The sequence below is a fragment of the Pleurodeles waltl genome, chromosome 2_2, assembly GCF_031143425.1.
Source record: "Pleurodeles waltl isolate 20211129_DDA chromosome 2_2, aPleWal1.hap1.20221129, whole genome shotgun sequence".
NCBI classification, from domain to species: Eukaryota; Metazoa; Chordata; class Amphibia; order Caudata; family Salamandridae; genus Pleurodeles; species Pleurodeles waltl.
Genome location: NC_090439.1, coordinates 734595179 through 734621136, shown reverse-complemented (window position 1 = coordinate 734621136; position 25958 = coordinate 734595179). Strand labels below are relative to the sequence as shown.

Sequence of the window (25958 nt, the reverse complement as noted above, 5' to 3'; positions counted from 1 at the left end):
TGGGGTGGGTGCATGGCCCTCGGCATTGTATTGATTGAAGCCCCAGGAAGAAGGGGGTCCACAGGACTGTAGGTGGGGGGCCCACACCGCCCCCCACATTATATTAGATTAAAGCCCTGGTGAGGTGGCGGTCCCCAAGGCTGTGGGAGGGGGTGTGTGCCCCCCATATTCATTATAAATAAGCCCAGGGAGGCGGCAGCTCCCAGGGCATCAAAGTACCCTAGGAGGGGGGACCCGTGTGCCCCCTCCTTCATTTTCACATGCTCCTGGGACCAGGCCCTCCCGGGGGCTTCTCGAAAAAGAGTGCAGAAGCCAGCGCTTTTGTTTTTTCTGCAAATTCACGGAACCACCGCAAATGGGGTGCAAACATTTTTTTTTAAATGCCTTTTTGCCCAGGGGGGATCCATATGGGACCCCAGAACCAGTGCTAAGGGGTCAAGGGAAACCCTACCCTGTCCCTTTGATTTTTTTTTAGTTTTAGCCTATTTTGTAGGACCCAGCTGAAGCCAAGTCCCAAGATGACTGCCAGCCAACACTTCCTGGTTGAAGTGTTGGCAGCCAATCAGAGCTCTGCATTTCCCTGCACAAGCATGTTAATATTTGTGAACCCTTCGCTCCTCTAGATATCTATATTTAGTTTTCTTTTAATATTTCAAAAGGTACTGAACGGATTTACATCAAATAACAAGAAACAGTCTTTCTGGACCAAGAGCTACCTTTCTGCCAAATTTGGTATAATTGCATCCATAAGTTCAGGCTACAGTCGTGTCTAAAATCCCTATTGGATTTATAAAGGGAAATGCACGATTTTTGACACCCCCCCACCCCACCCTTTTTCTCGGCCCTCGTTTGACGGATCACCCTTACCCATGTATAACAAAATTCATAGGAACACTTTTTTCAGAAATGTTCATGAAGATGTGTCAAACAGTGACAGAGATATAGGCAAGTCAGAAAATGCTTTTTCAATGGACACATGGTCCTAACTATAACTACCTGTGTAGGTAATGTGTGTGTGTGTGTAAATATATGTATATATATATATATATATATATATATATATATATACTGTATATACATATATATATACACAAATATGAACCAAGAGCATTAGCCACATTCTCTCTCCTCTGTCATCCCCCACTTTTGCGAAACCTCTCTGGTTCCCCTCCTCCCATGACTCTTCCGAATCCCTCCACAATACTCCTATGACCCCTCCCCACTCCTGTGCCCCCTCCAAGGAAAGCAGGTTGTCTGATGTCAGGAATTGCCGTTTTTATTTTTCGTTCTGCACTCTGTGGCATCAGACAGCCTCCAATCCGAGGCGCTGTGGTACTGGAGACTCTGCAAGGTTACAGATGTGACATAGCACAGTCTCCAGCAGTGCCATAGCAGAGGCCCTGTAGTATGTTTGTGGCAGGCACACGCTCTGCCTACCACAAACATACTGCAAATTTTGAGATTTTGGGCCTCAACTTTGGAAACTTGTGGCCTCAAATTTTGCCACCAAAAGCCACAAAATCCTGGGGCGACTTGCAAGTAGGTATAATCTTTTCAGCATTTAATATGCTTTTGAGCCAATTACCTCCCTTGATGTTTGTACACATGTATTTGTTTTGGTGTAACACTCTTCTATTGATGTATATCTCAAACATGAATTGACAGTGTTTGACAAATGGTAAAAGTGCCTTACCGGTTACCGCCTCTTTATGAGCATCATTTTCCAAAATGCGTCTGAATTTTGGAGAAACTTTGCTCTGCTTCTGTTCTACTGTAACCTAACTGTGTCTGCTTGTTCACAATATGCATGTTCAATGTAGCAGTCAAGACATCAACAAATGTGCAGGAATATGAATTGTTCCCACAAAGCCCTTACAAACAGGCATGAAGGGATCCTATTTTGCAAATTCCACAATAAACAATTAATTTCCATCCATAGTTTCACTGTTCGAAAGCACACCCTAATGTGGAGTTAGGACTCATAAAGTGAGATTAAATGTGTATTCTCATGTGGAAGTGGAAAACAAATATACATTCAAGCGTTAGCATCCTTAACTTTGATGATTTCCTGTGCATGCGCTTTGTAACTTTAATATTCTTGTGTTTTTTACAAGAATAACACATTTTAGGAACATAACTAGCTCTCTTGCTTATTTGATTCTAAAACCAGGAGTGGTGATTGTTGATTGTGCATGAAAAATGTAGAGAAAACTTCAATTAACAAACACTTATGGATGCAAGGGCTTGATGTATGGCAGACGCTTGTGAGGTAACCACATTTAGTACTCTCCCCGCTACTCCACCTCAGCGGTAGACCACACGTTATTTTGCAAAACGAAAAACAGCCAGAAGCATATTTTAATTTAGGGTTTGATGTGTAGAGCAAGCATGACTTGTCTCTTTTTATCATTTGTAGCACTGTATGAAGGATTACAGTCTGAGAAAAGCTAACTAGGAAAAGCGTCATTGATTCCCAGCTAGCTTCATGCTACATAGGTACTCTGCATACATATACACATTTTCATGGGTTCTTTATTACAAAAATACTTAGTGCCCCTACATTTTGAGACATTCACATTGCTGTAGCACAGCTTCTCTTAAGTGCTTCCTGATTTATAATTTGAAACTATTATTACTAATTTTCCTTTGGCACATCTTTTAGGCTTCTTTATTCAAATGATGGCTGCTCATGGTATGGCTGCTGCGCTCCCACTTGTAACTTCTTTCACAGTACTTCGCAAGCAGAGCAGGTGCAAGTGCATTTTCCACCTTTGGGGAGGTGGCATTTTACTCCCCTTAAACCTCAGCACCATGGCAAATGTCCTGCGTGTACGGGTTGTCTGGACTGTACAGGCTGATTTTGTTGTAGCTGAGATAGTCACCTTACCCTGGTTAGGGCAATGGTCTTAATTAAATTTTCTGTTTTAGAAATAAATTTCTGGTCTGTTTTTACAAGAGGCATTGAGATACCAATTCAGAAAAATGTACACAATGTTTTAAAAGTAGAAGCTGACCTTTAACAGATAGTTTAAGTTCACTTATTTTATTTCTTCTCTAGAGAAGAGTTCTTTCTGGATCCTGATTATATAATTAGTCCTCACACAAACAAACTATGTAATCATATATTTGTATTGGTTTAACAATTAAGCAGATTTTAAAAGCAATACCATTTAAAAAAAATAAAGCTTGTATGTGTTTAAGGTCGTCTTAAAGTTGATATGCACAGAGATGCTTTACTTCTAAATCTTAGATCCTGTATTTTGCAATGTGCGTGTTAAACTCATATCTAGGTTGTTATATTTCTATTGTGAACACATGCTGATTCAGCTGAGGCCCCTGATGACCTTGTATCCATTTGCGTTGCTGAATTCTGACTTCTGGTAAATGGGGTGGGTGTTTGAAGGATGGAGGTAGAGTCGTTGTGACAGGAAGCTCGCTGCTGGGGCGTAGGAGGGGGAGATATACTCTCACCCCAGTGCTGTGAACTGCAGTGTGAGTTCTGTGTGTTACAGTGTGACTACAATAGGGAGGTGGTATGTTGGGCCTCTGGTTTCGTGGTGGTTCGGAGCGGTCACTTTCCTTTTGCTAGAGAGGTAAACACTCTTCTATACAATGTACACTCTGCTGTCCAACTCCTAGCCCTGCAAGATGGTCGACTTTTTGTTCTTCCTCATGCCACTGCGCACAAGGTTTCACTATGCAGCCATGTGGTGTGTCCGGTTAGATAGGAGACAATGGCAATGCGGTTAATAACATTCATTTTTTCCTCAAATGAAAGTCGGTCAAAAGCATACAAAGAAATGTATAGGAGCACAGAACTGCTTTGCATGTGTGGGAGGAGTGTCTATCGCATGTTGTGTGGGAGGAGTGTCTATCGCATGTTGTGTGGGAGGAGTGTCTATCGCATGTTGTGTGGGAGGAGTGTCTATCGCATGTTGTGTGGGAGGAGTGTCTATCGCATGTTGTGTGGGAGGAGTGTCTATCGCATGTTGTGTGGGAGGAGTGTCTATCACATGTTGTGTGGGAGGAGTGTCTATCGCATGTTGTGTGGGAGGAGTGTCTATCACATGTTGTGTGGGAGGAGTGTCTATCGCATGTTGTGTGGGAGGAGTGTCTATCGCATGTTGTGTGGGAGGAGTGTCTATCGCATGTTGTGTGGGAGGAGTGTCTATCGCATGTTGTGTGGGAGGAGTGTCTATCACATGTTGTGTGGGAGGAGTGTCTATCGCATGTTGTGTGGGAGGAGTGTCTATCGCATGTTGTGTGGGAGGAGTGTCTATCGGACCACGTGCACATTTAGAAATATAAACAGGCTCTTCTCTCACAGTCACCTCTCAAGCACACCCATGAACAGAATTCCCACCTGAATGCACACACTTCAGGTAATCTTCCTCGCTCAATATTTATACACAAACGCTCCCTAGAAATTACGCATAAAAATGTAAAGATTTCATGTACTACTTGGGTAAACACTTGAGTCCCACATACATTTCATTAACACACACTGTGTGTGGAATTTTGCAGTCAGAATGTGACCTATACTCATCCTGTGTAATTTAACAGTGGGAAACGTCATTTTGTGCGACAATTCCGGATTGATAGTAAAGAATGCATGCTTCACATCGGATTTTTGAACAAGGCATAGAGAACACTTCACAGTTCTACAAATTAAAAAGCCTCATTTGTTTTTTTCTCGTTATATACTTTAAATTATTTGTTTTAATTTATGGTGCTTTGCGTTGTGATGTGTAACACAAGTCGCTCTCATTCTATCCTCCTAAGAAGAAGAAACGTGTAAGCATGCCTATTCACGACTAGTACTCAGGCTATGAGTGTGGCAGTGAAGCAGTCCTTCCCCCGGCCTTCAGGATCGTGTCAGAAAACCTTTTCTATGATAAAGTTGCAAGCTCAAATGCTGTAATAGAACGTCAAGATCTACGTATTTTTAGCCGTACAGATGTGAAATACGACAGCGGTAAATCACAAGATGCGCTTATTTATCTACGGTCATGAGTGCTACTTGGAAAGAATAAGTAGTTGTTACAATGAAAACACCAGGGAGTGGGCAGTGCTATTTCCTGTTTTTGTAGGTTTTCACACATTTGTAGAATAAATACCCCGCACTCATTTGCACTTCTAATCTTACACTTAAAGCACCTAGGCATGAATCTGTGCAACTAATGTGGGAAGTTCATGAAGCACTCCTTTATTTTAAAACCCTAACGTCTTCTTATAGTTAATAATTTAGCAAATACAAAAAAATAACTGTGAAATTGTTCAGATAAGAAACCAGAATCCTAGATCTGCAGATTTTCCACAATGCAAACCTGCTACACAAGGAAGGTAAAAGCAATTAGGGAATCCCTCGGAAAGATGTGTAATATATATATATATATATATATATATATATATATATATATATATATATATATATATATGCCAGTGTTGTAGCAAGGCTGCCAAGTGCCCTAATGCAGGTAAGGAAAATGGGATCGTCTATCCTCCCTGGACAGTAAAAGTCGCCCATGCAATGAGACCTTCATGTCCCAGGGCCTTGGTGCTCCTGCAGCTGGCGAACTGAACATAGCTAAGCCTCTGATGTCTTTGTGCACTCAACTAAGTGTTTTGAATTTCTTTATGTAAACTCAGTATTCTGTTTTGCCTCCTCCTTTTTAGGGTCGAGCCTGCTTTGCATGCGCTCACGCATGCGTATAGCAGGGAGACTCTTTTGTATTTATAAAAGGGCTCGGAGCCCTGTCAACTTCACGTCAGTGCTTTTTATTGGTTCGTGGGCTTCCCTAATTAAATCTGCTTGCTTTCATTAGTCGAAGGCACGCATATGGCATGCCTTTTCCGGTGGCAAGCCCTCCTCGAGCGCAGCGACCAAGTACAGAAAACATGCGAGGCTCGCTGTTTTCCATCGAGCTCGTGGACTTTTTTTCTCTAATTTAGGAGCCCGATCTCGCTTGGCAGAAGTCGAGCACTTTACCTACTTGATTTCACTTTTTCGGGTTACATGCATAAATGCACTTTTGCCCGATAGGTGAAAAGTCGGGTTAGGAGTTTACAACGCGATCGGCTCTAACACGAGCAAACGCGAGACCCGATGCATTGTAAATGCTTGTTCACATTGTTTGTTAGCTTCACACATGTGCCTACCTAAAATCACACGTAATATTGCTTGGCTTCGGGTGTGCCTTACAAACAATTCTTTATATTCCATGTGTCTAAACCATATTAAGAAACAAATATCCAGGCATTAATTATCATTAATATATTGCAGTCTTTATTACCTCTCCTGTCTGTACAATATAAGCATTCAAGTTTAAATGAAATATCTAATCAATAGGTTATTTGCAGTTGTTGTTATCCTTCTACATTTAATTGACTCATAACATTAATGAAGTCTCCCTTTTTCTGATAAATTACAAAGATCTAGTCGGTGTTTTTCATAGGTGAGCAATACATTGCTGCACCATTCACTGTGTAGTAAAACTATGTCTGTTCAAATTACTTATATTACTTCAGTGCCTGTGCACCTTTTTGTAGGTCAGGTTTCATAAGCAATCCATATATAGATTAGATTTATTTCCCATCACGAGAAAGTCTGATTTGCCCCCTTGCTATCTTCAAGTGCTATGAAAGGCCCTGCCTTCTTTTCTCTACTAAAATTCTAGACCTACTTGATGATATCCTTTCCTCCAGGACTAATGGCCCTGTTTCAACAGTTGGGATGACTGTTTTCCACTCTCTGAATACCAAAACTCTTCTCCATATTTCACTGGGTCAGGGTCTCTCAGACTTCAATAAAAAGGTTTTCCGGATGAACCTTGCCAATTCTATGTCAGGTCATAAGCATCTCTTTTAACTTCCAATGCATTTCTAACTTCTGTAATAAAAAAATGAAAAAAGAAGACAAAAATGCTCCAAAAAGCTGGCCTCAAACTCGAGGATCATCAGAAAATTAGACCCATCTCTCTTCTCCCAGCCTTTACTGCAAACATGGGGCATTTGTATTGCTCGCACAAACCCTTGAAATCCACTACTCCCTGAACTGGACTAAAGAGCTTCCTGACAGGCCACAAAACTAAGGATGCTCTGGTTTAATTCACAACTCCAAAGATCATGGTTCCCTGCTGGCCTCTTGGTGCTGGACGTGTCGGTTATATTTTATATAGTGGATCATTCTATGATAATCAGCCACCTTAACAAGATCGTCCTACCTGAATCAGCCCTAACATAGTTCATTTTGTTCTCCCATGATCGCTTGCAAACAGTGTCTCTACCCACATTCTGCTGTAAGGGGTAGCCCATCTGATGTTAATTTCCTAAAGGTTCTAATCTCTCCTCTACACTTTTCAAAATATATGTTTAGACTCTGAGAGAACTGAGTAGGAGCTTTGAATTTCACATGTTGTAATATGTGGACGATATGAAGATCCTTCTCCAATTTACATTTACTGAGTCATTGTCCCTTAAGAACTACTTGACAGTTTTCCAAGATTAGGTGGAGGGAAGGTTTCTGAAGCTCAATTAGAAAAAAAGTGAAATTTTAGACAGCTTTTCCTTTTTTGTTGCTCTACTTAGGTCTTCATTCTTTTTTCTGATGTTGCCTCCCTCACTACTTTTGTTAAGGGTGTCTTTCTGCAGGTATAAGGCCTGGATGCCTGCCTGCGGGTGACAACACTTTACAAATGAGTACATAAAACAAAAATAAAATAACAAAGAAAGCATGAATCAGAAAGGAGACCGATTTATAACTCCCCATTTTAAATGCTAATGCCCAGTGCAAAAAATGTTCATAACATGTTCTAAACATCTAAGGTCTATTTGGGTGCACAAAAGAGTCATCTGCAAGCAAAAATGTAGATTCTAGTTTTGTTGACACACTTGCACCTCGATTTTCTAACCATGAAAGGTTTTCCCTAGATGTAAGTGCTGGATGAGGAAAAAGGAACATTGAGGTGCCGTGGGAGGATCAGGGGGATGGCGACTGGGAACCTGGTGAACACTCACAAAACCAGCATTTTTTAAGTTTTTGTGCAACTACACCTAGTGGTACAATGCTAGAGTAAGTGCAAATCACGGTTGTGATAAATTCCTTAGCACTATAATATCTTCAGGGGGTGCATGGGTAGGCATTTCATTAAAAATTCCTACGGGCCATTGAACATTCAATAACTGGAAAAAAGGTTTCATTGATTTTGTTGCATAATTCTTGGCCTTTGTAAATCTCAAAGAGATGTAACTTTATGAACAGTGCAGATATAAAGCCACCACTTTGTAGTTGGCAGCACTGGCAGAATTACATTTTTTGGGATCTTCAGCAAGGATGCATACCCTATGCTTACAATCCCACCAACTTTCTCTAATAGCAATACGATCCACTTCAAAATTTCACTGCTAGTGTGCTAGCTGAAGGTGCAAAATAAAGCACAGAAAAGATCAGCATTTCGATGGTGTTTCAGAGTGTTGCCTGCCAGGCCAATTTGAATGATGGGGGAAACTTCAGAGGCCGTTATGGAAGGGGCTCCAGAGGCACCGCGATGAGAATTCAATAATAGGGTGCACTCAAGAAACCAAGTTTATCACAATTTAAGTTAATTCGTTCTAAAATGAGACTATCTCTATAAAAAGGTATCAAGTCGAAGTTTTAAAACCTATTTTATTCTTCTTATTGATCCACAATTCTTATTATTTAATTGATGGCAGTGCATTTCGCCCCCACTAAAGCACACAAAAATACTAGTTAAAAAAAAAAAAAAATTTAAAACAAGTCATATATCTCTTCTGCAGCTCTCATAGCACACAGAGAAAAGTAAAGAATTAGTCCTTTTGATTCGGAGGTCAGATTTCCATCCTGAATGACATTCCCCCTTATTAGCATACACATTTTCTGGTCATAAACAGTCATTGAATCGTTGCTCTTAATATTGATAATATGACATTTATTGTGTGATTTTTTTTAAAGTAATACAATATTGCATTTTTATTTTTCACATATTATTTTTAACTTATCCTAACCCAAGACCAGGAGACCATTCCTTCCATTCCTCTCAAATATTACCTAGTTACATTATTTATTCATTCTTTGAGGTATTGCATCCTCCATGAGAACAATTCATATTTTCCATCTGCTTAGCAGTAAGATTTCTGACCAAAATTCCAACATTCTGGCATTCACAAATCAGCACCTTCAACAATCTCTCTCAGTTACAAACTTAGAATGAACCATTATTTACAACCACTCCGAAACACTTACATTCTCTTTCCTCTTCTTTTAGAAACTCTTGTACTGTACTTAAGGAGAATGACACTGCTGATTTCTTCCATCAAGTATAAAACTCTTCAGAATGCATTAAACTATAACACCATCATAACATCTTAGAACTGTAGAGTTGAAATCGCTCTCGGGCATCATGAGGTTCAACATCAAGCTTGTGCTCATTTGGAAACACTTTATTAATGTTCTAGCTGCTTTATAAAGTGCTATAAGCTCCAGTTTGATTAGTAAGATAGCTCTGTGCCTGCAGCAGAGAACGTCGTGGAGCACTGATGTTACAGATATAACACTTCTGACAGAACCTGTATTCCTGGGCCATAAAATAGGTATTTGTGATATTTCGATGAGTTTGTACTATAGGGACTTGGGTTTTGGGACTTGCTCTGATGTTTCAGAAACGTTGTCACTTCAATAAAATTGACAGGAAAGGAAAATGTAAATGTAAGATGTTTGAGACAAGTATATTGGTGTGTTACAACCTTTAGCCCTGTTTCCTAATTCATTACCATATATGCTTGAAAGGACCTATGACAGTGCTTCACAGTTTGTGTTTCCACTTAAACATTTTTATACCGACAATAAATCCACTTACTGAAATCTCTTATTTCTTTCCTAAGGACCCCCCTTCTTCTGTTTCCCTTGGCCTTCGAATGGAAGAGATGATATTCAATTTGGCTGACACGCATCTGTTTTTTAATGACTTAGAAGTAAGTAAAACTTGCTTTGATTGACTTGCTGAACTCCCATACTTTAAGCTGGTAACCATGGCACTGGCAGTGCGATGAACATGGACTGCGCACTTTGTAACTCCTTGTAAATTACTACATTGGAGGCAGATGAGAGCACTGGTAGAGTCTTTTAAATAGCAATACTCAACGGTGCATGCATACAAAATGTGTAAAAGTAGCACACGCACCTTTTAAACTGCATATCTATCAATATCAGCAGCAAGCACTGAAGTCTGATACTCTGCACAGAGCATTAAATATTGAATGATGGATTGTGTGCTCTGTGAGTAGTGGTGAGCACGTTTTTTTTCTTTTCCACCCCACTCCGGGGACTTATCACCTGAGAACCTGAGCGTGCTCATGAATTTTGCATATGTCCTTCTCAGTAACTGATTGTATTGGACTCTGGGACTTAGTCAGTGGAGCATACGAGCTGAGGCATCCTGCAAAATAATTTTGGAATACGTGTGGCCTGACAGGATGCCACTGTGCATCTTGTGGGCATTTCATGGGCAGCCGGTTACCATGTATAGAACAAAAATGGCAGGAGATAGTAACAGGCCATTTTTTGAGTGTTCCTGTTTATCTACGGAAAAGTAGGGTCTGCCCATGTGTTTCTGTGTGTCGGATGAGAGGAAGGGAAAGTCTTGCTGAGGGCAGGTACTAGTATAATACCGTGAAGTGGACATTTGACACAGCAGGGTTCTTTGGAGAAAAAGCCTGTGTTTGTTAATGGGATTGAGTTTACATATGAAGATTTGTTAAAGGTAATGGGGAACCATGCTATTAGAGGGAGGATCTGAACCATACAACTACAGGTCAATCTAGAAGGTTGTTGACAGGTGCTGGACTTTGTGACTAAAGCAAACTTGTTATTAGAATGTTCGCAGATGCACCAAATAATAGGATCTCCTTTGGAGGTGTACAAGCCAAGTGTTTAAGGTAGCTCAGATCCTTGATGATTTAATACATTGCTTCTCACTTGATTATCATTAGTTTTATGTTTGTAACAGTTGTATTATGCTCCCCAGAGTGTGTGTTTTTTTCACTGTTACTTTGCACTTTATAAAAAAAAATTGTATTTACATTTTTTTACATTTTGTGCTATTTATTGCTCTGGTGTTATAACATGCATGCTTTAAGTTATATTGTTTGCTCTAGCAAATAAAAATAATACAAAACAAAAAATAGGCATTTTGTTGCTCTAATGAGAAACTAGATGGTGGAGAGGCCCTGTTGATGACCAAACTAGTAACCTTTTCTTTAGAAATAAATATGAAATGTAAGAAATTGGCTTTTTATTTGATGGGGTGGGAGCCCCCATCAAATAATAAACACAAACCTGGTCAGAGTGAACCACAAAAGTCACTAAGTAAACCAGTGCTTAACCCTTTGGTAGCTTGACACAAAAGTAAGCAGGCTTAACCTAGAGGCAAATGTGTAAAGCATTTACACAACACAAAAAAAAAACCCTAACCAATTCAGAAAAACAGAGTAATGTTTTATAAATAAAATCACATAAAAACAACAACAATATAATAGATAAAACTGAGAAATTATTTTTCAAACATTTAGGTGAACATAGTGCCTAAAAGCATGAAGAGCTCCTTTGTGTGTGATGCAGAGGAGGCCATTTGAAGAGCAATCAGGGCAGGGTGCAGCTCTTCCTCAACCATTCTGTCCAGAAGAACCACTCCTCTCACACCTAAGCCTCTTTTATCCCCATGTCTGGAAAGAATACACAACCCAACTGGCGAGCTGTTTGCAGTTGTGTAAACCAGGACACTGACAGAAAGGCACAGTTGGTTTGGAAATTAAAATGCCAAGTTTCTGAAAGTGTCATTTTGAGAATAGTAACTAAAATCTGACTTAACCATTAATGAGGATTTAAAATTCCAGTTCATTTGTGTGGAAAGAAGCACTTCTGTATCTGACTCCAAACTGAAGTTAGCACTCCTTAAGTGTAATAAGCTAATCCAGTGTTAGTCTGTGGGGGAGATAGCCTTACAGTTGTGAAAACAAGACATGTAAAACGTACAAACACGTCCTACTTTTTGAATACCAGGTACGCTGCCATATGAGTCTTCAGGGCCTACCTTAAAAATGACTTTTAAGTAATAAAAAGGAAGGTTTAGGCCTGACAAAATGTTTATTTTGCATGTCGAAATGAGAGTTTATTTCTGCACCACAGCCTGCATTTTAAGGCCTGAGACTAGTGCTTAATTTGTAGACGAATGTGTGCCAGTGCCCAAAGCTCTGGTCAAAAGCACATAGTACAATTAAATGCTGTGCACAGAATACCATGGATGCGCAGTCTTAAATCCACCTTATGACTCTTAAATCACTCCCTGGGTTTTCCATCTTCCTCTTCCTCCGTCTTTATACTTTGTGTGTTTTCCCTCTGTTGCTTTTGATAAATGTCTGATTCAAAAAAGTAAGTGCTGGACCCAGAAATTAGTGCTTGTGACCCCCACCGGCTCAAATCAAGCTCTGCCTGAGACATGTTTTGCAGTTTTTCTTTAGTGGGTGGCATAATGAGGGCTGCAGCCCACAGGTAACCTTTTATTTGAAGGCTCTGGGTACATGTAGTGCTATTTACTAAGGACTTATAAGTAGATTAAGTGTTTTACGGAGCGATCACAAGCACTTTACCACTGGTTAGCAGGGGACTACCACACCAAGGATTTCAAGTCTAACACCAAGGAAATACGGAGGTAGTGAGGAAAACACAGTTGACTCATCAGGAAAGGAAGAATGCACTTAGCCATGATGTAGTCGCTGCCTGGAAAATATTGCAGAATGCTTGAAAATGTTTTTGGAATAATAAGTGGCACTAAAAACAGGAGTTGCTTGTGGAAAACGAAGAGCTGCCAGTCCCTACAGGCAGTGATTGTGGCACACATACCCGAGCTGATTGTACTCATGCAGCCAGGTTGCCAAGATGAATTAAAAGAGCATAGGACTTGAGGGGTGAGCACAGGTTGAGGGTGGGAGGCCCATGAAGAGTATGAGTGCTTGAACAGTAGTTCTGAAACCACTTTCTTGCTGAAATGTTTTAGTTTCTTTAGACATAAGAGCTGGTATGAAGTTTTCTTTGTTTTTATGGCAAAGAATTCCTTTAGGGTGAGGCTGGTATTCATGGTGAAATCAAGTGACTTGGCATTTGGTGAATATTGGGTTTTAATGCTGTTAAGGCTTATGTTTTTGAATCAGGTTTGTATAGTTTCTTGTTTGCTGTTGTTGGCAAATAAGAGGAATTCTGTCTTGGTTAGGTTGAACTTCAGGTAGTCACTGGACATCCAGGTCTGGATCATTTGCAGGAGTACTTGAGGCATTAGATGTCTGAAGGAGAGGAGACGTTCAAGTATTATTGGGTGTAATTAGCATATTGGTGAATCAGTGCCTTTTTCTATGGGTAGAGCACTAAGCAGCTTGATGCAGATGTTGAAGATGTTAGCATGAAACCCATTGATGTGATCTTGTGTGATCTTGGAGTTGAACACAGACTGATTTTTTAAGGATCTTGCTGATGAATGGTAGGTGATGGATGGACCGGTAGTTGGCAATGTACATGTACGTTTTTTAGGAGTGGGGCAATCTTCCCACTTAACTGTCTTGAAAACTTCTCAAAAGATTCCTTGAGAGAGAGAGAGTCACTGACATTGGTGAGTAGAGACTGAGAAAGGGCCCGCAGAGAGAGCTTTGATGATAGAGGGGCGTAAGACATCATCTTTATAAGAAGTTGTTTTGAAGACTTTGAGTATTTTAGTGAGTTCTGTGAGAGATAAAGTTGTAAAGGCAGAGAATTGTGGATTTCTATGGGTCAGGTGGGTGCGTAAGAGAGTAAGGGCACTTGGTGTTGTCGATATGCTGTTAGATCTTCTGTATGCTTTCACCTTTCCTAGAGGTAAAGAGCACTGCAACACATGCCTTACTGTCTGGAATGGTGATGCTGATACTAAAAATAAACAGCCTCATACTATCAACACAACCATATCAGCCGCCCTTATGTAGCCTCCAGGTAATATATGCTGTATTTAGAAAGATGCACTGTGAAGGGATGGAAATGCCACATGGAGTGATTCAATCAGCTCCAAATGTAATAAATGAAAATATATTGTCAGTAGCAATTATAGCAGTGCCACCATAGGTTGTTTGCCTTATTGCTGGAATCATAGTAATTTCCTTTCATATAAAAAGCTCATGTTCATTTCATGATACTTGTAAAGAAATGGCTCCCTGTTGCAGTTACCCCCCACTTTTTGCCTGATACTGATGCTGACTTGACTGAGAAGTGTGCTGGGACCCTGCTAACCAGGCCCCAGCACCAGTGTTCTTTCACCTAAAAATGTACTTTTGATTCCACAATTGACACACCCTGGCACCCAGGTAAGTCCCTTGTAACTGGTACCCCTGGTACCAAGGGCCCTGATGTCAGGGAAGGTCTCTAAGGGCTGCAGCATATCTTATGCCACGCTGGGGACCCCTCACTCAGCACAGACACACTGCTTGCCAGCTTGTGTGTGCTGATGAGAACAAAACGAGTAAGTCAACATGGCACTCCCCTCAGGGTGCCATGCCAACCTCACACTGCCTATGCAGTATAGATAAGTCACCCCTCTAGTAGGCCTTACAGCCCTAAGGCAGGGTGCATTATACCATAGGTGAGGGCACCAGTGCATGAGCACTATGCCCCTACAGTGTCTAAGCAAAACCTTAGACATTGTAAGTGCAGGGTAGCCATAAGAGTATATGGTCTGGGAGTCTGTCAAAAACGAACTCCACAGCTCCATAATGGCTACACTGAATACTGGGAAGTTTGGTATGAAACTTCTCAGAATAATAAACCCACACTGATGCCAGTGTTGGATTTATTAAAAAATGCACACAGAGGGCATCTTAGAGATACCCCCTGTATTTTACCCAATTGTTCAGTGCAGGACTGACTGGTCTGTGCCAGCCTGCTGCTGAGAGACGAGTGTCTGACCTCATGCGGTGAGAGCCTTTGTGCTCTCTGAGGACAGAAACAAAGCCTGCTCTGGGTGGAGGTGCTTCACACCTCCCCCCTGCAGGAACTGTAACACCTAGCAGTGAGCTTCAAAGGCTCAAGCTTCGTGTTACAATGCCTCAGGGCACTCCAGCTAGTGGAGATGCCCGCCCCCTGGACACAGCCCCCACTTTTGGCGGCAAGTCCAGGAGAAATAATGAGAATAACAAGGAGGAGTCACTGGCCAGTCAGGACAGCCCCTAAGGTGTCCTGAGTTGAGGTGACTCTGACTTTTAGAAATCCTCCATCTTGCAGATGGAGGATTCCCCCAATAGGATTAGGGATGTGCCCCCCTCCCCTCAGGGAGGAGGCACAAAGAGGGTGTACCCACCCTCAGGGCTAGTAGCCATTGGCTACTAACCCCCCAGACCTAAACACGCCCTTAAATTTAGTATTTAAGGGCTTCCCTGAACCTAAAGATTTAGATTCCTGCAACTTACCGAAGAAGAAGACTGCTGAGCTGAAAACCCATGCAGAAGAAGAAAGAAGACACCAACTGCTTTGGCCCCAGTCCTACCGGCCTGTCTCCTGCCTTCTAAAGAACCCTGCTCCAGCAACGCTTTCTCCAGGACCAGCGACCTCTGAATCCTCAGAGGACTGCCCTACTTCCAAGAGACCAAGAAACTCCCGAGGACAGCGGCACTGCTCCAAAAGAAAGGCAACTTTGTTTCAAGGAGCAGCTTTAAAAACCCCTGCAACTCCCCGCAAGAAGCGTGAGACTTGCAACACTGCACCCGGCGACCCCGACTCGACTGGTGGAGAACCAACACCTCAGGGAGGACCCTCCGGCGACTCTGAGTCCGTGAGTAACCAAAGTTGTCCCCCCTGAGCCCCTACAGCGACGCCTGCAGAGGGAATCCCGAGGCTCCCCCTGACCGCGACTGCCTGAACTCCATTTCCCGACGGCTGGAAAAGACCCTGCACCCGCAGCCCCCAGCACCTAAAGGAACGGAACTCCTGTGCAGGAGTGACCCCCAGGAAGCCCTCCCTTGCCCAGGTGGTGGCTACCCCGAGGAGCCCCCCCCTTGCCTGCCTGCAACGCTGAAAAGATCCCTTGATCTCTCATAGGGAACCATTGAAAACCCGACGCTTGTTTCTACACTGCACCCGGCCGCCCCAGTGCCGCTGAGGGTGTACTTTTTGTGTGAACTTGTGTCCCCCCCGGTGCCCTACAAAACCCCCCCCTGGTCTGCCCTCCGAAGACGCGGGTACTTACCTGCTGGCAGACTGGAACCGGGACACCCCCCTTCTCTCCATTGCAGCCTATGCGTTTTGGGCACCTCTTTGACCTCTGCACCTGACCGGCCCTGAGCTGCTGGTGTGGTAACTTTGGGGTTGCTCTGTACCCCCAATGGTGGGCTACCTTGGACCCAAACCTGAGACTTGTAAGTGATTTACTTACCTGCTAAAACTAACAATAACTTACCTCCCCCAGGAACTGTCAAAATTGCACTGTGTCCACTTTTAAAACAGCTATTTGTGTTTTATGTGAAAAGTATATATGCTACTGTAATTATTCAAAGTTCCTAAAGTACTTACCTGCAATACCTTTCAAATGAGATATTACATGTAGAATTTGAACCTGTGGTTCTTAAAATAAACTAAGAAAATATATTTTTCTATAACAAAACCTATTGGCTGGATTTGTCTCTGAGTGTGCGTTCCTCATTTATTGCCTGTGTGTATGTACAACAAATGCTTAACACTACTCCTTTGATAAGCCTACTGCTCGACCACACTACCACAAAATAGAGCATTAGTATTATCTCTTTTTGCCACTATCTTACCTCTAAGGGGAACCCTTGGATTCTGTGCATACTATTCCTTACTTTGAAATAGTGCATACAGAGCCAACTTCCTACATTTACTGCTCTGCAGCCTTGCACAAGCACATAAGTGGGCTGTGTGCAAGTTCCTATAAAATGGTCTTGGGCACATACACTGATAGAGTAACTGGACAAGTTAATGAATAGCAAACACCACTATTATTTTGTTTTAATTAAGATATTACATTAAGGTAAAGTTTTATGGTCAGAGTTTTTGCTGAGATTCTATTTGATTTACTGATATTCATTGTCCATTGGCACGGATGACGTGTAGACCACACGCACTGTTTGATGGCTTTAAGGTGCCAAACTGAGTTATGTTGTTAGTGTAATAGATGACAATTGAAATAAACGCACTCTTTCTGGTGTACGTTTTGTGCATGTTTATTTCTGTTCATTGGAGGAATACTAAACATGCTACTGAATTGGGGCCTTTAGGACTGTCAGTAGATACATACGGTGTACGCATTGCCAAATCGGTGGTTAGTACTGCGTTCATTACTATAATATGTTCCATTATGTCTTTCCTGGTACCGCAGTGATGGTTCTTCAAACATTTGAAGCTTAGAACTCCATTTTCCTTATGGCTTTATGTGACTTGCTGGACCAAGTGGTGAAATAGTTCTACAAGCACGTGTATGTGATGTAAACAGTGTGCTTTCATTGAAAACTAGCTCAAGGTCATCTTCTGCACACGGGTGGGATTGAGAGATGGTAAATAGTTTCTTATGACAATTTACACATGGAACATTTGCAACAGAGTTACACATTTACACCACTCATCAATGTTCCTACAGTACAGCTACTAAAATGTTTCATATTCATCAGAACGAGGCAACCAAGACATGCATTATTACTCTCCGTAGACGCCTCCTCCATCTCAGCTCCGAATGAAATATTTATGAACAAAGTCCCGATTCTGTTGACCTCGAAAGACTGTACTAGATCAGCATACGAAAGGGCAGGTGAAATATTACTCTTGGTTTTGTGTCGAAACCTGTGTAGCTAACACTTCGTTGTATGTTCCCAAACCACTGACTACAGTCGAACAGTAGGGTACGTTAACTTCTAACTAATCAACACAAAAAATAGATCAGGAGGCATTGAATTCGTGGTCACGGAAAAGTGTACAGTTCAAGCAAAGAAAAAAGTACACTTTTTCCAAAAAAGGCTTTGAACATTAAAGTGAATTTTTGACTAGCACTTCCCTTTCTGGTTCCCCACACCCATATGTAGGACAAATTAGTCAGCCTAGAAATCCGAATACATCGGAAAATATGTGTAAAAAAATAATTGCTTTGTGATCTTATTAAATGTAGAAATGCAAATCGTTTTTCTACAGGTACTGGCTTTTGTGGTTGTATCCTAAAAGAATGTGCATATGGGGTAGAACATGTTTTGATGAGAAGTAAAGGAAAGAAATATGAAATACTTTTTGTATCAATCTGTGAATGTACTTTTTAGATCAAGCTCGCAAGCGCTCTGACCTGTTGTAATCTATCTGTGGGCTATTAACCACGTGCAACACATGCCCATCTCTATCACTCATTCATGGGCTTGCCTTTCAAAAATCCTTTGTTATCATTGGTAAATGCTTTACGTATGTCCCTCCTTGGGGCGGTTTAGTTACTGCCTTGGACATCAACCCTGTTACATGGATAATTGCATGATTGCCGATATGTTTGACTGCGAGCGTCTTTTTCATTTGGTCTCTCTCCTTCGCACTCATACGCCTGGTGGCCTTGGCACTTTGAATTGGCTCACTTATGTCAACTGTTTTACTTTTAATTTTCAATTTAATTGGGAAGAAAAGTCCAGTTAGGAATTTACAATGTTAACAGCTCTAACTGGAGCAAACACAAGACCCATTGCATTGCAAATGCTTGTTTTCTATTGCTTACAAACCTAAAAAAAGATAACCTGGGTTTAATATTTCTAAAGCTGCAGTAGATGTTTTGTCCTTGGTTAATTTGACACTTCATGATTGTGTCTGCACATTAGTTTCTATTTAAAGTGTATAATTATATTTGTAGAATGTATATTTTCCTCAAAATCCCTTCAGAATTCATTTGTGTGTATTTAAGAGTTGTGTAAGGGGCTAGATCATAGCTATAGAATACCAACTCATTCAAAGTACTGAAAGATTGTTCTAAATTCCGTGTGCCTGGAATCTGATTAAGAGGGACAATATCTACTTTAAACCCATGATCATTCAATCATTGGCCTCTTTTTTAAGACTGTCAGTAAAAGTGCCACTTCTGTTCCAATTGCTATTTGAGCCGTTTTGTACAGTGAGCACCTGGCCCAAAATCGCCACCTCTTTTTATATGGGCTACTGAAAAATTTGCAAGATGTTAAATCATGTGATTATTACTAATTTGTGTCCTATTTGAACTGTGTGCCTGTACACATTTGAAATGCTGCGGTGCTCGGGGTCAAACATGAAGCCTGTTTGGAGGTCTTCTAATGGAGACTGATTAGTGTTTTTAGATGGCCTATTCATTCTAAGTGATTCGTACAATAATCCTCGATTGACTTACCACTAGTTATACAGCCACTTGCTTTCATAGTTTGCATGTATAAAAAGTAGAAGTCGTCACATTTAACACCCACTGAATATAGACAGCTGCTTATTTTACATCTGACTGCTAGCAAGCTTGTGGTAGGGCTGCCAACAGGCATTAATCATGAGCATGCTGTTTTCTTGGGTTTTGGAAATATGTGTTATTTCAGACAGGCGATGGATTCTGAAAGATTCGAATACAACTTTTGCTGATCAAAGTTAATTGGTAGCAATTGGCCTTTAAATATTTCCTGATGTTTCCATTTTCAAAATTAAGCGAAATGCACCTTATTTAACAGATGAGCCAAAATCATGAGAAAATGCCAACGTATGACAGGCTTTAAATGTGGTTAGCCCAACATCTGTCCTATATTTTCTTTTCTTTTCATGTGCAAAAAAAACATACAGACAAAATATCAGCTTAAAGATGGAAAATTCCTGCCGTTTCTTAGCAAGAGGAGTTTAACAAATTATGTTGAGTAAATGAAAACTTTATACAAAACATAAATGTCTTTACAGAAATGTATTTGTTGTATATTGTTTTCATTGTATATTGTATATTTATTACAAGTTTTACAAAGCTCTATTGGCTCCTTTAGTGTAAGAAATTCAATTAATGATTTACATCTGTGAACTTAATGTAATTCTTTATTTTAATCGGATATTGCTTGCACATCAATGCATGGCAGTATAGAGAAACTGTTAATAAAGTTGATGTTAATTTTCATGTAGTCATTTGCCGGAGATGGGCAAGGAACAGCCACAGAAGGTTACCGTGCTGTACTGAATTGGTTTGCTTCAGTTAACAAACAGCTTTGCCCATTAAACGATAAAATCTGCAAACTGTTGCAAATGAATCTAATCGGGTTCCTGGTTTTCTGTAAGTTGCTTAATTTAAGAAATTGTGGAAAACATCCCGCATGCTGCATGTATTGCTTTTTGATGAACTGCACTGGAGTTTTCCGATTTGATAATTACTGCTGTTCTTTTAGGTGTTAATCGAAACTATTTTGCGAATGCTCAACTATAGGACAGTAAGATTATTGACAACATTAATACTATAGCTACATTTACAAATTCAGGTGTGGAAAATCAAGCCTATTAATGGGACACATTTAGCAATTCAGTCGTTTCTAAAATAAATCAGTCCTTTCATTAAAAGATTGTTCATTTTAAAAGAAAGACTTGTGTTCAAAAGCCACCAAAACTACTAACAATTTTTAGCTTTTAGATTTCAGTTCACGGTGTTAACTGTTTGTTAAGGCCAGAGTAGTCATTTAGATATTCTGGCATTTCCCCACGCTCTACAAGGTAGTGAGTTGCTTTTCAGGGTGGAAGTCTACCGTGATCCATAATCAGATAATTCTTAGGCTCTGACTAGCTACAACTTCCAGCCAATGCCCCCCCCCCCCTCAACAGTGAGACCTAGAGCACAAGTCTTGCTGAGTCTCCCCACTAGAGTAATGATTGAAACATTGTAAAGGTTGATGGAAGTGTGGTCTGCGTCTACATTTGTGATGGATTCTGGATATCCAAGTAAACAAAGTCAAAGCCATCGGTACCATTTGTTGCCCAGGCCTGAGAGAGGAAGATGAGGAGAGAAGAGGCATCAGTGTTTATATTAAAAAGATGCTTTACATATTGGGGGAATTTAGTTCCTATCATGATTGTGGTGCTGTGCATTATTGGACAAATGTGGATTCTGGCTATACAAACTGGGATGATATGCATGCTTGCATGCAGCAGTGCTTTACAAAAGCCAAAGAAATATAGATTCTGGTATTGCAATAGTGCTTTACATACAAGGCAATATGGATTCTCCCACAACAATGGTGCTGTATGTGGGAGTCATCTGCATTTTGCCATAACAATGGCACTTTACATATGGGCCAATATGAAAGAAAGCTAAGAAGTCTTTTATGTGGTGTGGTGTGGTCTTACATACATAGGAAATGGAGAATCTCTCATGAAAGTGTTTTCTTTTGATTTTGTGGCAATGCGGATACGGTCATCGTACCTGTAACCTAGTTTGAGAAGAACGAAGACAAGCTCTGTATTGTAATATATAGTATCAAGTTTGCAATTCTGTGCTTATGAAGTACGCACTGAAAGTATATTTTCTTGTAACTGTGTTACGTCTTGGCATAATCTGACCTTTTTGCAGCTGCCAATGATCGGAAATGAGCATTTTCTATGTAGTCCAATGAGAAAGCGATTACTCTTCTGCACAACACTCTGGTGTTTTAATGTGTTAAGAGTAGAGAATGCATCTCCTGTTTACCCTTGTCTTTTGTGTTGCTGTCTAAATTGCCTATTAGAAAAATTAGATGTTGCGTTACACATGGGTAATATGAACATACTAACTGTACTGGATGGGCCTTTGGAACATTTTGTAATTATTGATCAGCCATTTAAATGTGGTACAAGTTTATCAGGAAAAGGTCATGCCCAGTTCAAAGCTTCCAGTACCTGCAGAAGAATAATCTAAAATAGGCCTTTGTTTGACTCAACCTGAAGATGTGAAGGGATTTTGAACCACCACTTGAACAATGTTAGTTTAACTGATTCCTAACTAGGGATTTCACCACTTTTGAAATGAATATATTGTAGTTTTTGTGCCACATGACCTTAAGCAGGGGACTAGTGGAAGCTGTGGTGCTCACTGTACATTACTCAAGATGTCAACAGTTTGAGGGTAATACTCCTTCACATCTCATATCTCAGTTTGAGAAAACGTCCTGAAGTCAACCCCAAATATGCTGCAGCATTTGAGATGTAGCTTCACACACCTAATGCAGTGCCACTGATGCTCATTTAATTGTTCAAGGACCGTCTATGCAATTGTCCAGTGTTTTCTATACATTGTCAATGGCACAATTGAGAAACATTGTGCCGTGTAGTCAATGTCTGCTTTTATGATACAGTACTTACTGACACTGGATCCATAGACAGAACTCAACAATCTAACACACAGGTAATACTGACTTGTCGTGCCATGCAGGCCACTCATCACACTTTCACACCCATTACACTTTAATTGGTGCTAGCACTGAAGCCATTTGCTCTAGCATGATTGAGCAAACTGTTATATATGGTTTTAGGACCAGAAGATGAAGATGGGGGTGTTCCTGCAGTGGTTTTCTGGTGCTTTGTCCATAGAGAACACATGACAACAGATTTCTTCCCCAGTGGACTATGCGAAAAGGTTTGTCATCTCCTCACTGAACCTTTACATAATCCTTTCTGTTTAGATATCATCCAGTCTCTGCTATGTTCACACACAAAGGTATTACAGTGACCATAAACACTGCCATATGGTAACTTCTCCCAATTGACTGTCTAGGCCAGTGATGGCATGCATATTCAGATGAAGAAAAATTCATGACCTTTTCCTTTACCTTCAGAAATGAAAGCAAGGGATTTGAGAGACAAGCAAGTTTATTCTGAAGGAGCCCTGGTATTTATCATATTGTGAGAGCCAAGCATATATTTCGATCTGATCCCAGCAGATTTTAAATTGATAAGGGCTTTACCCCTGGTCACTCCTCTCCTTGGACATAGCATATACGTTGTTCCAGTTTGTGCTTCTTAGATTCCCACAATTTTGCTTATCTGGGTCATGCTCATTGAATTGTCAGCCTAACATTAACATACATGTTTGTACTTATATGCATACTGATGGGGGCGTCTTTGTAGTTCTTCTAATGAAGTGTTGTTTCCGGATTTGAATGCTAGCATTTTAACAATCTGACGACATTACACCACCTGCATGCAGTTCATACAGTAGTTTCCAACATTTCTCTTACATCTCAATTTAGAGGAAATACTTGCCCAAGTGCTTGTTGTACGCCTGTCCACCATTCCTACTACATGTCGTTTTCGTCAAATAAAAGGTAATTTAAACCAAAAAAACATGGGAATGTGGCAAATAAACCAGGCCACTCCACCTGTTTCATTACTGCCTTTTAATCTAACATCAAACCAAACACATCAGACTGCAGAAGTAGGGACCTTCTCTGTTAATGTTCTCTAGTATTTACATAATATGTGTAGCCTCCCATTCCTCGCAACCAACACATGCAAAACCATAACATAAAGGCATTTCACATCATGTCTTCAAAGCAGTTGTCTTCAAACATCCTTTCACAAAGGTATTGGTATCTACTACAGCAGAGATTATCCACTCAGCATCAAACCACTTCCAGCGTACACACTTCTGTATCTGCCTTAAGCTGATGAGGAAACAATGTCTATCAAGAAGCACTTCTACATAGTTTAGCTATATCCTCAACTCTGTTTTCTTTTCTTAGCACATAAAACTAACTGATTAGTGAACAATATAACCCTGTGACCATTTTATGGGAAAAGCTTCAGAAACTTTTCGGAATCTAATTGGAGTCTGGATCAATGTGAGCGTAAAGACAAAGGATCCATCAGTGTACTGAATGGATTTCTCTTGATAATATCATCTAATGACGTCTTATCCCAGTGGTGATAACACAGCATCAGGGAAAGTTGTTTTGATAATACCAGTTTTTAGACTTATTTCACCCATTCTTGTTTCACAATATCCCCCTTGTCCTCCAGAAAGTTAATCTCCGCAAGGAAACTTTGTCCAAAAATGCAGTGTTCTACATTCACTTTTCTGGCTATCGTTGACCCATTCATATATTTTTAGATATTAATATAAAAGCTAGCATGTCAAAAAAGAAAATAATAAAGAATTTTATAAATTAAAAAAGTAATAATGTTTACACTGACTTCAAAAAGTGTTGGCAGATAAGTGAAAGAAAGTGTATGCTATGTTTAATGTTGGGTGGATTAGATTGTATGCAAACTAGGATAGAGGAGTTTTTTTTTTCAAAAATAGGCCCAAATATTTATGTTTTTACATATTTAATTGCACGCACAAGAGTAAAGCTAACTGTGTATATTATAAGAAAAGGAAGGCAATGGATACATCTTTAAAACTATTGGCATAAGAAAATAGGTTTAAATTAGCACTGGTTAGACTTTCAAACAAATGACATTGAGACTCAATGTCTTCATTATCTCTAACACTCAGACTCAAAGTCTTCATGAGCACTAACTCACACTGTTTTTTGGGTTAGTTACAAAATGGTGCTTTATGATGGTTGTAACTGCTCAATGGTTGTAAGTCAGAGTAAAGCAAGTTGAGGTGTATACTAAACCTTAATGAATAGATAACATTTAATTGGTGGAAAGTTCAAATAAGATGAATTCATCATGAATCACCTCAACTGATTCAGCAGACCAGGGTCTGTGCCAGTGTCATCCTTATATGGTTTATTGATGAAACATGTCAACTGCAAGCTTAAGATTTTTAGTGCAGCTGGCTATTTTGTTTCGAATGTCTGTGTTCAGATGGCGTCCTGGACCCACTTTGCCTTGCCAGCAATACAGTACTAATTTATTGACAGTATTCTGAAGGGGTGGGTTTTGTGGACTAGCATTGTAGAACTAGGCAGAATTAGGAATGTTATTAAATATATTGCTATGAACATGTTGTACTTGTTTATTCAGAAAGTAAGCAGGAACCTGATTTAAAATCCAATAAAAACCCACTAAGACAAAGAATTCAAGCCAACATCTAGTTACATAATCGTTTCTTCTTGGTTGTCTAAACATTTTATGAGTGTAACCGAAAGTGTGCGACTAAAATATTAAATCAGCTTTTGTAAACATTTCTACAAAATGCTTAGTGGTCTTTAAAGCATATGATAGTCTTTATAAATGCCAAACGTTTCCATTACGGTCCAGTAAGTAATGAGGCAGATTTGGGGTTAGTGAAAAAAGTAAACAGTAGAGCTCCCACTTTGGGCATGCACAGAAGATGAGAAATGGAACAAATCAACAATTAAACCTGAGCTTTGGGGTACAAAGCAGACCAGGAAGAATCAACATACACCTCTTGTTAGTCAATAAAGGGTGAAAGGCAACCGAACAAGAACAAGTCTCACACAATTATTTAAGACCTGTGGTGACCTCTATTTTCACCCACACTGTAAGCACGGCTTAATCAATGTCCCTGACAAAGAGATTAACTAAGATATTTGAAAACATTTCCATTTAGTATTTCTAAAAATGTGTTTACATACAACGGTCCACATGAGTCCTTGCTTATATCCTCAGATGTCTGGTGCTTGGTCCAAAAATATTTCATAAAAGTGATTTGTATCCAAGAGGCCAACACCTGACCAATACTAATAATATCTAGAATTTAAAATAACAGGATACGTATTATGTTCTGTAGACTAGATCTTACTTCAGGGAGGAAAAGGGAGTAGATAACAGATCTCACTTTATGTGAAAATGCACATTTTCCATGGTCCTCTTTTTCACCACAGCCACAATTGTAATGTTGGAGTATAAAGCATACAACAGTCATACTAACAAGAACTGAACCATGAAGGGTGCAACTGATAAACATACAGGAGCTCAGTGTCGTTTGGGAAGCTGTTTTTCAAGCCCTGCAAGGCCGCTTTTAATT

At 40.3% G+C, this 25958-nt stretch overlaps 1 protein-coding gene across 17 annotated transcripts in view; it reads left to right on the top strand.

The window, feature by feature from the left end:
- Positions 1-25958, top strand: part of EYA1 (EYA transcriptional coactivator and phosphatase 1) — a 218611-nt gene that overhangs the window by 121465 nt on the left and 71188 nt on the right. For all 17 annotated transcript variants that reach the window (XM_069220343.1, XM_069220342.1, XM_069220330.1 and 14 more), the window contains one exon: positions 9901-9990. In XM_069220343.1, the coding sequence (XP_069076444.1) occupies positions 9901-9990 (90 nt within the window). The remainder of the gene's footprint in view (positions 1-9900; positions 9991-25958) is intronic.